Genomic DNA, 13446 nt, shown 5'->3' on the forward strand with positions numbered 1-13446 from the left:
ATATCTATTTCATAATACAAAAGGTGAAAAGCCCTTAAATGACCTTTAAATTATGCATATGTAAAATGTTCATAAAATTATGTAGACAGGGCCAGGCACGGTGGCTCATGCTGGTAATCCCAGCACTTTGGGAGGCCGAGGTGGGCAGATCACTTGAGCCCAGGAGTTCGAGGTCAGCCTGGGCAACATGGTGAAACCGTGCCTCTACAAAAAATTAGACAGGTAGTGGGCAACTGCATTCCCAGCTACTTGGGAGGCTGAGGTGAGAGGATCACCTGAGCCCAGGAGGTTGAGGTTACAGTGAGCTGTGATTGTGCCACTGCACTGCCGCCTGGGCAACAGAGCAAGACTGTCTAAAAAAAAAAAAAAAAAATGTAGACAGGACCTCAGAGAGATAAGTAAATCGCTCTTTCCATTTTCCAGATCTCAGAGAGGCTGAAGTAATTTGCGGTCTCAGAAACAATGGTAAGGGAGGAGTAAAATCCAGGACTTCTGACTCATATTTTCCCATTCCTTTCACTCAGGATGGGAAGGACTGACTTCTTGTCAACCCAAAATGAAAGCTGGAAAAGTAAATTAAAAATTAATATTATATATAGGAAATGAATAAGGGCACAAAACATACTTAAAACAGTACCTGGCACCTACTAAGCAAAAACTATTAATATTTTAGTTAAAATGTATTATATATGGCGCTTCCCATATACTAATCAATTACAAAATAAAATCACTTTAGTTTCTTGAAAATTCTAAGATGCCACAGTTTTAGTCAAATTAACCTTGAAAAGAGACCAGTTTAGGATACTTGAGAGTAACATTACCAAATAGTCTACTTTTTACAAATATTCATGATAGTATATTCTCAATTCCTTGTTACTATAGACACAATGCATTTTCATTTTCAAAAGAACTCCGTGAACATTGTAAATGAATCTCTTCTCAGACAGAAATGGCTTTTCTGGATGCTATGAAAATTTAAAAACTGAAAGGCTAGAAATAATCACAGCCACCTCTCAATCTAGTTGTACTTGTGGAGGGCTGTTAACACTAGCATCTAGTGTGTGTCAGATCCCTTTCAACACGGCTGTTTGGTAAAGAATGCTAAAATTCTATGTTTCTTTGGGTTCAAATGTTATTTCAGAAATAGATGTATTGTGGAAGTATGAGAAATCTGTAGTTGGTTAAAACAACAATGGAAAACTAACATTTTTAATTCAGTGATTAAAAAAACACACATGATTGATGGTTTATGTATCTGGTTTTCTGTAACTGAGGACTGAAAGTCTCCAGTTTTTCCCTGATTTCTGTTAAGTGCATTGCCAGTTTAAGTGGCTCTGAAGCTGCTGCAGCCAGCCAGAATGTATCTGAAGGAAGGAATATTTCCTTGCATTTCAACAAATGTTTATCCAATGCCTCTTTGCTACAGGTACTGGATGCTGAGTGCTATGGCATGCCAGAAGTGACTCATTCTAACTGGGGGTGTGTAGCATTTTATTTATTTTTTTGAGATGGAGTCTTGCTCTGTTGCCCAGGCTGGAGTGCAGTGGCGTGATCTCAGCTCACTGCAACCTCCACCTCCCGGGTTCAAGTGATTCTCCCACCTCAGCCTCCCGAGTAGCTGGGATTACAGGTGCACACCACCATGCCAAGTACAAAAAAAACTTTTTGCATTTTTAATAGAGATGGGAGTCACCATGTTCGTCAGGCTGGTCTCAAAGTCCTGACTTCGTGATCCACCCACCTCACCCTCCCAAAGTGCTGGGATTACAGGTGTGAGCCACTGCACCTGGCCAGCATTTTAAACTAAGTTTAAGAAATGGCACTGGCCAAAGAATGGAGGCTGGGCAGGATTCAATTCTAGAAGGGAATACGGCATCAGATCAAGGTCAGAATAGTTACAAAAGCTGCATCATGGTGAGCTCAAAGCTGATCCATATAGCAAGTCAGGCCAGGGCTGGGAACTTGGGGTGGAGCCACAGGAGGGGCAGGGGGCCCAGCAGTCACAGCTGCGGAAGGCAGGCTGCATCTTCATCCTGAGCTGCATGAATCGCTAGACCCATCCCCAGTGATTCTCAGCGATTCTGATTTAATTGCGCTGTGCTGGGCCTGGGGCACTGGGATTTCATAAAAGCTCTCTAGTGACTGGAATGTGCAACCAGGGGCGAGATTTGCTAATATGAAGCCTCAGGACTGAGCCAAAAATGAAAAGTAGAGACCCAGAATGTCTTGTTGGGAGGGAGCTACTGGTTCTGGGAATCACTAGAAGTCTTTAAATAGGGGGATAAACAGGATTTGACTCCTGCTCTGAGATCTTCGCTGGTGCAGAGAATTGGCTGAGGAGGAAAGACACAGTAGAATACACCTCCTAGACTCTTACTGCTATGGTTAAGGAAAGAGATGATGGGAGCCTCGCCCAGGACCAAGGCACAGAATGAAAAGGCATTTTGAGACCAAATCAGTAAATCTCAGTGGTTGACTTATTGAAAGAGGGGCAGAGAGGAAATAATGGAGACGACTCTGAGGTTTCCACCAGAGAAGAGGCTGAGCGGTTAATGGAGGCAGAGAGCAGATGACCAAGCATGTACTTGGGGAGGAGGTGGTGGTGATGCATTATGTTTCAGGCTTGATGTGTTTGATGAGTGAAGCATTGCTTCTCCGATGCCCAGCAGGTGGTGGGGCATGAGGGTGAGGGCATCGAGGAAGGATCCAGGCTGGAGATAAAATAAATGAGTTTTCAGGCATGCTGGGGTCTCTTGGAAAGAGGCAATATGCTCATTCTCCTGGGTCCTCAAGCAAAGACTGTATTGCTAATGACCTAATACCTCTCACATTCAATGGACAGTTTGTGCCCTAGACAAAAAGGGGGAAGGGTTGCTATACATAAGCATTGGGTTATCTTTCCACTTCATCTTTATCTTAGTCTCCCATGAAGTAGGAATCAAGGGTCAAACAGCACAGGTTTCTTTGGGGAAAAGCTTTGTCTTCATTCGCTTGCCTCATTGCCTCAGTTTTTCATTAGTACCTACTTTTCCATCTGACCACTTAAGCTCAACATCCTTCGTCAAGGTGGGGCAAAGGTGAATTTTATTTTAGTTGAGAAATAGTATGTGTATAGTTCAGGTTATTCTGCATAGTTTCAGGTCTAAAATATTAACCAGCCACAGAAGCAGGAACTCATTACAGTTTCAAGGATTGACCGGTCTCTGATCAGGGCTTATGGAGAGGTGAAAGAAGGCCACGCACCCCATGTTACAGCTACAGGTTCCTTTATACCTACTGCCAAAAAGTCAGCCATTTGAATTCCCTTTGCTTTGTGCTACTTCAAAACGCTATTTCTGAAACCAGTCTGCTCTTTTTGACCTTTTTCTTCCAACTTCATAGGCTCTCTCAGCCCTGCTCCTCTCCTGCAGGTTGGTAATTTTAACTGGACACTGTCTTTGTGATGCTCAGGGCTACATCCCAGTTTTGTACATCCTTAAAGTCTCAGAGAGTGAATTCTGCAGCCAAACTTATCAGTTTAAAAATAATTAGCATATTGCATTTCTAGCTAAACCCAACCTGCTTTGTGTCGTAGGTGACTGACTCCAAGTCTATAATCTCCCCTTTGAGGACAGAAAACAGCCCCTCTTTTCCATGTGCCCTTAAACCCCGGGCTCTGGAGGAACGATGTTCTGAGAGGCCAAGTGGGAAGCACAGGGCAAGCCTTTAAAGAGTCTCCAGGAATGCAGGGTCCAAGGAGGTAAACTCATTTCTGGAGACTCCAATTGTCAAAGTCTCCTATTGTAACAGCAACCCTATCCTCATTACTTTTACAAAGCAAAGTTCCCTTGAAAAATTCAGAGTATTACTTTAAAATACCCATCTAGTGTTTAAACTTTTTTCTGTTCTACTGTTTACAGTCACTGTAATTTTAAAAAGTATCATCTTGCTAACCCAAGTCCATACTTCATACTGAGGAGAAATTTGACCTAATTCTAATATGCATTCACAGCCTCCTTACCAAATATCAGAGTCATATGACATGACCCTCTCTCAAGAAAGGGAATATGAGAAGGAAATGTTATTTTAAAATAAACACAAAGTAATTTATGCTAGAATAAGTGCTGTGTCATTTTCTTTGAAATGGTCTTTTGTTCTCTATTCTTTTCTTCATTGGCACCATTTTAATCTCCATTTAAGTTTCAGATTCTTAAACCTAATTATTTAAAATACTTTTGCTACTCTTCATTTCTGCCCTTTTTGCTCACACCCTTCTTTAACTCTTTTCTGTGCCTGTTTCCTGGCTTTCTTCTACAGCATCGTACAGAGGAACACATAAGGCAATGTGTGCTGTGCTCAGTGGAAGACAGAAGTTCAGCATTCTCACCCCGTTCAATCCACATAGTTTAAGGCTCTCTCTTTAGAGAAAATAAGGTTAACCATCAGGAGTACGTGTGGAATACCTCAGGAATCAGTGTACTCTTCAATTGTACTTACCATTTAATCACTTCAGTTTTTGGTGAAAAAAGAGAGTAGCTGATAGATAATCCCTATAATGCTCATTATTCTAAACGCTTGAGTGGAACAGCCTAGAAAACCCCTTTCCTCCATCCAGATCTCTGACTTCTCTACCCTGTGGCCTCATCCATCGCCTCTTGACTGAAGGATCATTCCCTGCTGCATGCTTTCTGCACAGTGAAAGAACTGACGCCATGCCTGTCGATGGATCCTTCCCTGTGGCTCGCAGGAGTTCTCTTGTACTGCTCTGAAGTCTCTGGTGTCCTTGTTGATTCTAATTCTCCTCTACGTCTTCATCAGCCTCCAGCCCACAGCATGGGTCCTACCGAGAAGACGGTGGTGGAGGTAGAGTGGGTTTTAGGAGATGAGGGTGAACTGCGGCAGGGCAAGGATGAGGGGCCTGTCCACAATGTTCCTGGTGTAGATTCTGAGAGCTTTAGCTTTCATTCTGGAGCCTTGGGAGTATAACAGCAGGGAACTCTCTGAATGGTTTTATATCCTCCAGTGAGCCCCCAGATGCCTTGTGGAGGGCCCATGGAGGGACTGAGACCAGAGGAAATACAAAAGGTTAATGATGAGGCCTCTACAATGCCTTGAACAAGAAATAATAGGTGATAGGGGGAATGGAGAGCAGGAGGAGGAGACAGAGGAAGCAGATTCCACAGAGCTTAGGGACTGCCTAGATATGGGGAGTGAGGCAGACAGGAAGTGATTATGCTCACCTTGCTAACTTGGGCAACTGCAGTCAAGGTCTTAGCAGATGAACCTTGTATTTGTATCATAGTTTTATTATTAAAAAGTGAAGAAAGATATTGATACTTATAAGTTACTAAGCTACATACAGAATAAAAATCCTTCTGTATGAATTTTCTTTTTTGCTTTACTGCTTACGATCATTTGCAATTTTAAAAAGTATCTGTCTTACTAATCCAATTCCATACCTTGCACTGAGGAATATTTGACCCAATTATAATATGCATTCGCAGCCTCCTTACCAAACCACAGTCATGTGATATGAAGGGTATAGAAGGATTTTTATTCTGTATTTGGAGACGACATACCATTTCCTACTCTTCCTTCTTGAACCTAGAGTGGAGTATTTTGTCCTTAGTCTATTGTTCAAACACTTCATTTTTTAAAATCCAAATTATTCTCTGTGCCTAGTCATCAATGACTCCCTTATCAATGCCCGTCTCTCTATCCCTTATCAATGCCTGTCTCCCTAATCTTACTTTTTTCTACCTCGACTCTAAGCAAGTTCTACTTGCTACCACCTGAATTGAACTAAGAATTCTCTTTTTCTTTGCCTATGCTATTTCTTGCATCAGAAAATTCACCAATATATTCAACAAATAATTATTGACAATTTATATACAAGCTAAGAGAAGAATAAGTTAAAGTGCTAGCCTTCAAGGAGCTCATCATATAACATGTGTGTGGGACAAGGCAAAACCCCAAATAATACCCTCATTGCCTTGACATACAGTTGGGTAGAGCCCAGAAGTATAAATAAAATCCACTGCTGTTTACCAGAAGGAGTGAATCACAGAAGCTTCATTTGAGGTGTCCTTAAAGAATTTCGACAGAGGCTTTTTCTATAGTTTCCAGAAGGGCAGAGACTGTGTCTATTTTAATCGCTAGTCTATAACAGACTACTCTGCATCACACCGGCCACGTGGTAGCCATAGTGTCTGTGGGATGAGAGGCATTGACATGTTTACTCCTTAATTCTAGTGGAAACTGCAGCATGAGCAAAGACATGCAGAGTGGAAAAGCAAAGGATACTGCCTGTAGCCCCAGCTACTCGGGAGGCTGAGGCAGGAGAATTGCTTGAACCAGCGAGGCAGAGGTTGCAGTGAGCCGAGATCGCGCCACCACACTCCAGCCCTGGTGACAGAGTGAGACACTGTCTCAAAAAAAAAAGAAAGAAAGAAAGAAAGAAAGAATAGGGCCTACCAGAGTAAGAGCTTACAAAATGTTAGCTACGATCAGTAACATTATCAGAAAAAACAGCTTTCTGTAGCTAACTTTCACTAAGTTCTAGCCCAAGACTGGCCTGTACTAGCCAGTGATATTCAGATTCTACTGGAATTTTCCTGCCCCTAAAATGTGCTTCTAGGTTTGTGGCATCCTCAGTGAAATCCTCAGTGCTTCCTTAAACCTGCCTCATAATTTCATTTCTTTTTAAAAAAATTTTAAAAAATGGTGGATACATAGTAGGTGTATATATTTGTGTGTATATGAGGTGTTTTGATACAGGCATTCGACGTGAAATAATCGCATCATGAAGAATGGGGTATATTTATCCCCTCAAGCATTTATCCTTTGTGTTACAAACAATCCGATTACCTTCTTCTAGTTATTTTACAATGTACAATTAAGTTATTACTGACTATAGGTACAATTATTACTGACTATTGTCATTATCAAACAGTAGGTCTCATTCATTCTATTTTTTCAGTACCCACTAACCACCCCCACCTACCCCCCAGCACCCCACACTACCCTTCTCTGCCTCTGGTAACCATCCTTCTACCCTCTATCTCCATGAATTCAATTGTTTTGATTTTTAGGTCCCTCAAATAATTAAGAACCTGCGACGTTTGTCTTTCTGTGCCTGGCTTATTTCACGCAACATAATGATCTCTAGTTCCATCCGTGTTGTTGCAAATGACAAGATCTCATTCTTTTTTTTATGGCCGAATAGCACTCCATTGTGTATATGTATCATATTTTCTTTATCTATTCATCTGTTGACTTAGAAAGTGTTGGCTAGGCACGGTGGCTCACGCCTGTAATCCCAGCACTTTGGGAGACCCAAGGCAGGCAGAATGTTTGAGCTCAGGAGTTCACGACCAGCCTGAGCAACACGGCAAACTCTTTGTCTACAAAAAATGCACACACACGCAAATTAGCTGGAAGTGCTGGCGCGTGCCTGTAGTCCTACCTACTCAGGAGGCTGAGGTGGAAGTTTAGCTTGTGCCCCAGAAATCGATGCTGCAGTGAGCTGAGATCACGCCACTGTACTCTCTAGCCTGGGTGACACAGTGACCCTGTCTTAAAAAAAAAAAAAAAAAAAAAGCATAGGTAATTTCTATCTTCCTAAGCCTGGTCTACATTTGCCCTGGCCACAAGATATAGAAGCACCCCTCCCCAACAGAGATTTTGAATTTGCATTTCAACCTATCCTTCTCCGATCTTACAACTGCTTCCTTTGCGCCTTCCCCAGGGGTCTCTGTGGCTTTGAGCCCCAGGAGACTAAAGTCTGGTCCATTTCAGTTTTGTGTCAGAGTCACTAGTTATGCTATTCTACAGTATGCAATGCAGGGTTATGCTAATTCCACCCGTGATGAAACTTGGGGTATTAGACCCTGGAACCTAAGATTGAAAACTCATTAATAACATTACATTAATAAATACATTTAATCCTGGTGCTGCTACTACATAGCTGTGACAAACTACTGGACCTCTCTGTGACCCTTTCCCCACCTTTGAAAGTAGAAATAATGATACCTACTTGCATAGGGCTGTTGTGGAGACTGAATGAGTTAATTAGTGCACATGATGTATTTCACTAAGTGCCAGTCAATGGCATAGCAAGAGCGAGGCAGAGAAAGCGGTTGGCCCCAGGTGCAGCACTAAGGGATGTATTTGTTGTAGAGAATTTATGAGTACTAAAATTTACTAAAAAGTCAATCTGCTGTGTATCACCACCATGCTCCAGCAATTCTAAACAGCATCAAAGATGCAATACCTAGTCCAGCTAAGGTGAACCTGCTCCTACCACCTCCTCCCTTGGTATACCACTAGTGCCAGTAAGACAGTATGCTAGCAACAACTAATGATTAATAACAAAAGATAACAAAAAGAAGAAAAAAATGCAGGATGCTCAACAAATGCAATAATATACACATGAAGATAATTTTTGCAAGTGTTTATCCCACAGCTGCTGAATAATTAAAGTTATCTTAAATGTATCCCCAAGCAACACAGTGTATTTTCTCTTAATGGCATAATTGAAGAGCATGCCTTTAGGTTATCACAGGCAATTTGCTGAAATGTTCTTACCGCTACTGATGAACAGGTCTAGTAGCTGTTCCTTGGAAAAACCAGCATCTACTTCAGCTCTCACTATTTCACAGGAGAATCCTGCAGTCATTTGTCTGTGCTGTGATAAGAAAATAGGGTGATTAGTTCTACGCACTTGCCAATTTTCAAAGAAAAGGAGATGATACACAATAATCAATACCTTCAGGCAGAGTGCAAGCTGATGTACTATGTAGTCTTGCAAGCTTCCTTCTGGGCCGTGGAAAATGACATTATGATATTGCTCAACCTATTAACAAACCAAGTAGAGACCTAGGGTGAAGATGCTAAATTGATGAGAGAAACAAAGTGGTACACAGGTGTGGAATTCTTTTTTGATTGTCCTCATACTTTCAAAAGATTAAAAACAATATTTTAGAGATTAACTTTATTCATTGGACACGTGTACTCTCATTTGAATGTGAAACATGGGCAAAGGGTACTTAGCAGAGCTGACACTTTATTAAAAAAACACATTTTTCCCTCTATTTTCTATAGCGAGGGTCTGCAGGGTAGCTGAGAAACACAGTTCCAAGTTCATTTTGTCCCTTCCAGAAATTCTGTAACTTTTTCTATATTATCCTTTGCAAATGCTCTTTATGTGGAATTTTGTCAATGCTTATTTAGCTTTTTCGTGGTTAAAACAGTAATGCATTTCATTACGGAAATTTTGGTAAATATAAAGAAGAACAAAAAATTACTGAGTGTCAGCACCCACAGTCACTGTAAATATTTTTGTTTTCTTCCAGTTTTTTCTTTGCAGAGTGGCTGCGTGTGTGTGTGTATGTTTAAAAGATGGGTACATGAGTGTAATCTTTTTACAGCTGTTGTATATCAGAGAATGTCTTTGTGTTGACTTCTTAGGTAAAAGATGTTTTGATGAGTATAAAACTCAGATCAACTTTATATATTATTCCATTCTGGAATTTGGTGTTTTAAAGAAATCTAGGTAGAGATGGATTACTTTTGCTTTGTCAAAAAGAAAATCTCCTGCCTGGATGCTTTTTTTTTTTTTTTTTTTTTAACTTTATCCTTGTGTATAAGGATACCTCACCTGAGAACATGGAGATTCAGCATGCACTTGGATGGAAAGGCAATTATCATCTACACAGGGCAAAGGCAGCGATGTCTTGAGAAAAATGTAGAGAGGAAAGTCAGCCTCCCACTTCTGTCATCCCAGGGCTGACACCCCTGCCCCCTGCCCAGCACACATGCTTGGGAGAAGCTTTCTTAATGGAAAGCTGGTCTTGCAGCATGGTCTTGCAGGAAAGGACTTGGACAGGTAAGGCTCCAACCTAACTGATCCAGTTGGTATTGCTCACATGTGAACACTGAGCCACCCAGACTTAGAGAAGTTTTGAGTTTGTTCTCTCTATAATCTAGAACAGGACAACGTAAGAACATGTGTGTATATCTCTATGTTGTCTCTCTCTTGTACTCTGATGAGGTTGTCCCTTTGAGATCACAGGAAAAGGCCCATTCTTTATGGTAGCTGGGATGTACTTCTGGCAGGATAGTAAAAATGCTCCAGTCCATCATTACAGGGAGGCAGATTGTGGGATATAAAAGGAAGGCTTGAAGAAAAGCTCTTAGCATAAGAGATTAGCTAACTTTTTCCTTACCCTAGGCCTTTAAGACTTGAGCTTTGGGCCAGGCATGGCGGCTCACGCCTTTAATCCCAGCACTTTGGGAGGCCAAGGCGGGAGGATCACTTGAGGTCAGGAGTTCAAGACTAGCCTGGCAAATATGGTGAAACCCCATCTCCACTAAAAATACAAAAATTAGCCAGGTGTGGTGGTGGGCGCCTGTAATACCAGCTACTTGGGAGGCTGAGGCAGGAGAATTGCTTGAACCTGGGAGGTGGAGGCTGCAGTGAGCCAAGATCGTGCTACTGCACCCCAGCCTGGGAAACAGAGTGAGACTCTGTCTCAAGGGAAAAAAAAAAAAAAAAGACATGAGGTTTGACTTCTAAGGAGACTAAGGAAGGTTGGTGAGCACTTCTGGGAAGTGGAGGAAAGCCAGGCATGACCATCAGGATTCAGACCATGAGCTAAGAGGGCGGTGGTCCTTTAAGGGGCTCCTTGATGTTGGGCTTGGGACTGGGTTTTAGGCTCTGAAAGACATCATGTCTGGTAGCCTCCAGTAATATTCTCTGAGTTGGAATACTATTCAATTATTAGTACACCTTCAATAAAAGGCTTACGATGAAGGTGTAGGCAAGGACCAAACCTGGAGTAGGAACTTCCCCCTAGACACAGGAAAGAATACCCTAGAAAGTGCTGCTGAGGTTCTGCCTCTACGCAGTAAGGCAATGGGGCCATAAGTCTGCTGGGGTAATTATTAAATAATAATTATTGAAGGATAATATGTTTTCATTTATACTTATGAGATGGGGAAGCCTGGGCGATATACAGATTGTACTTATCATTAAAAAATGTTGCCCAGATATGTCTAGTTATAGCCTCTTTCTCCCAATCTTAAATGGAACATGGTAAGTCCTTTTGATATGCATAGTCATAATTTTTTTGGATTAGGACATTTTTGTCCAATTTTTTGGTAATTTCTCCTCTTCTAGTTCTCTTTAACTACAATGAACACCTATAATGCTTAAGTTCTCTGTTTTCTGTATCTGTCATCTTATCTCATCATTATAGCTCTGTCTTCTTTTGCATTGAGAGAGCTCAAGTTAGTCTTGCACAACAAGCAAAAGAATATTCACGATCTCACTTCTGTTCTCTGTAGTCAAGTGCAACTTTATGCCATTGCATTTTCAATTGTTCTTGTAGTTCCTTACCTCACCCATTTCCTTTCTAAAACTTTTCCTTGTAATCTAAGCCCAGATTCTACTATGACTTTCTTGCCCTGCTTTCATAGTCTACCACCTTGCATTCTGTAGACAAAGACCATAATTTTTCAAACTTTTTCTGTTTTTCCTAGTTGCTGTGGTCTTGCTTCCCCTGGCCCCAATTCTGTCTTGCTTCCCCTGGCCCCAATTCATATACTGAAATTCTAACCCCCAAGGTGATTGTATTAGGAGTTGGGGTTGTTAGGAGGGATTAGTGCCCTTATAAACGAGGCTAAGGGGAACCCCTTTCCCCTTTCACCATTTGAGGATTGAATGAGAAGGTGCCATCTGTGAACTAGGAAACAGGCCCTAACCAGACACTGAGTCTGCTGGCCCCCTGATCTTGAACTTTCCACATCCTGGAACTGTGAGAAATACATTTCTGTTGTTTATAAGCCACCCAGTCTATGATATTTCGTTTCAGCAGCCTGAATGGACTAAGACATTAGCAAATAATTTTAAGGGCGTGTTCTTCCCTGAGTTTGCAGACTGAAAACTGTTCTGCAGCATTCTTCCAGAGGTATACGGTTAATTTGTTATTATTCGTTTATGTACTATGAAACCAGAGGAAGAATTCTGCAAGAAAGCAGGATGTGTGGACCACCACTGGCTTCACTGGCTGTCCACAAATTGGGTGGCTGAATCTCCTTCTTGGGTCAGTGGGTGGATGAAAACTTGGTGTCTGCAGTTGCTGGTTAAACTCCTGGGTCTAGCAATGGCTGCAGTGGAATGAACTCCTACTGTCCAACACAGCAGACAATGCATAAAGATAAATCACAGTTCCAGGAAGCGCCGCAGCTCAGCAGCTCCTGTCTCCATCCCTGCTGAGTGCTTATGGAGAATCCACCACCTGGGATGTAGCACAGTCTCACTAATCCCCACCAACTTTTCGTCCAGGTATTTCTAGGACCCGCAGTCTTCGGATGGACGTGGAAAGACCTCCTGGGAGTGGAGGAGAATATCATAGTGCTGCAAAAGGCAGAGACTACGCGGTAAAGGATAAACGCCCAATTTTCTAACTGGTATAAATCTTTTTTTTTTTTTTTTTTTTTTAATCACCAGGAAGATGGTAGGGGAAGGATGATAATGATTTCCTACCTAATTTCAGGTAAGCCTCACATAAGTGGGCCTAATACTTTATTAGTCTTAATGATAGTAGAAAATGCTTCCAGATTCTTGAAAGAGAGAGACCTCAGTTCTATTTTTCTGTGACTGAGGTTTTGTCAATTTTCCAAAGTACTTTAGTGGGAAATTGTCTATTAGGTACACAATTTGCTAGCCAGGTGAAATTTTAAACCAGAGCTCTCGAGCTTTCCAAATTAATCCCAAATTGCTATGATTTATTGGGTAGAATTTTTTTTCACAAGTAATGTATCATTTCATACCATTGAAACAGGATACCGATTTTTAAGATTTACTGAAAATAAACAGACTAAAGATTTTCAAGATTTACCCCGGAGATTTTCAACTAGCGTGGCTATTTAATCTTGTCTCACTTCTGAAAACAAGAGTGCTCTATTCATTATGGCCATCCTGTCAAACTGCCGACACTTTCTTAAGATAAATTTTGAAATCAAATAGCATAAAGAGATCCAACTTCATAAAGAAGCTGTCTTTAGTTGCAACACTTCATTTGTTCTCAGACTGTAGGTTTTTAGGAAACACATGCAAGAAACATTCAATTTAAAATTTCATTGAAAAGGCCATTCACTAGATGTAAGCCCTTTGCATTTACATAGTCCAATGTCCTTCATGGGATGAAGCAGAAATATAAATAAATAAATGAATTAGGTAGGTAAAGAGAAAAACAAATACTTCCAGGTCATTCGTACATTTTAATGCATGCATTTCATTAGTAGGTTTCTCTTCATTTCGGGTATTACCAATTTTTTGTAAATGGTATTCTGTTATCAAATGATAGAGTCATGTTGGCTACCATTTAAATTCTGAACAACAACAAAAAAATACCTTAATTACTGGGAACCTGTTACTCTATCAGAACCGGGGCAAACATGCAA

At 41.2% G+C, this 13446-nt stretch overlaps 1 protein-coding gene across 5 annotated transcripts in view; it reads right to left on the minus strand.

Annotated features, from left to right (window-relative positions):
- CTTNBP2 (cortactin binding protein 2) overlaps positions 1-13446 on the minus strand; it is a 161731-nt gene that overhangs the window by 25496 nt on the left and 122789 nt on the right. For all 5 annotated transcript variants that reach the window (XM_055283789.2, XM_055283787.2, XM_055283792.2 and 2 more), the window contains 2 exons: positions 8747-8833; positions 8566-8665 (listed from right to left, as the gene is read on the minus strand). In XM_055283789.2, the coding sequence (XP_055139764.1) occupies positions 8566-8665; positions 8747-8833 (187 nt within the window). The remainder of the gene's footprint in view (positions 1-8565; positions 8666-8746; positions 8834-13446) is intronic.

This window comes from Symphalangus syndactylus, chromosome 6, assembly GCF_028878055.3.
Source record: "Symphalangus syndactylus isolate Jambi chromosome 6, NHGRI_mSymSyn1-v2.1_pri, whole genome shotgun sequence".
In the NCBI taxonomy this organism is placed as follows: domain Eukaryota; kingdom Metazoa; phylum Chordata; class Mammalia; order Primates; family Hylobatidae; genus Symphalangus; species Symphalangus syndactylus.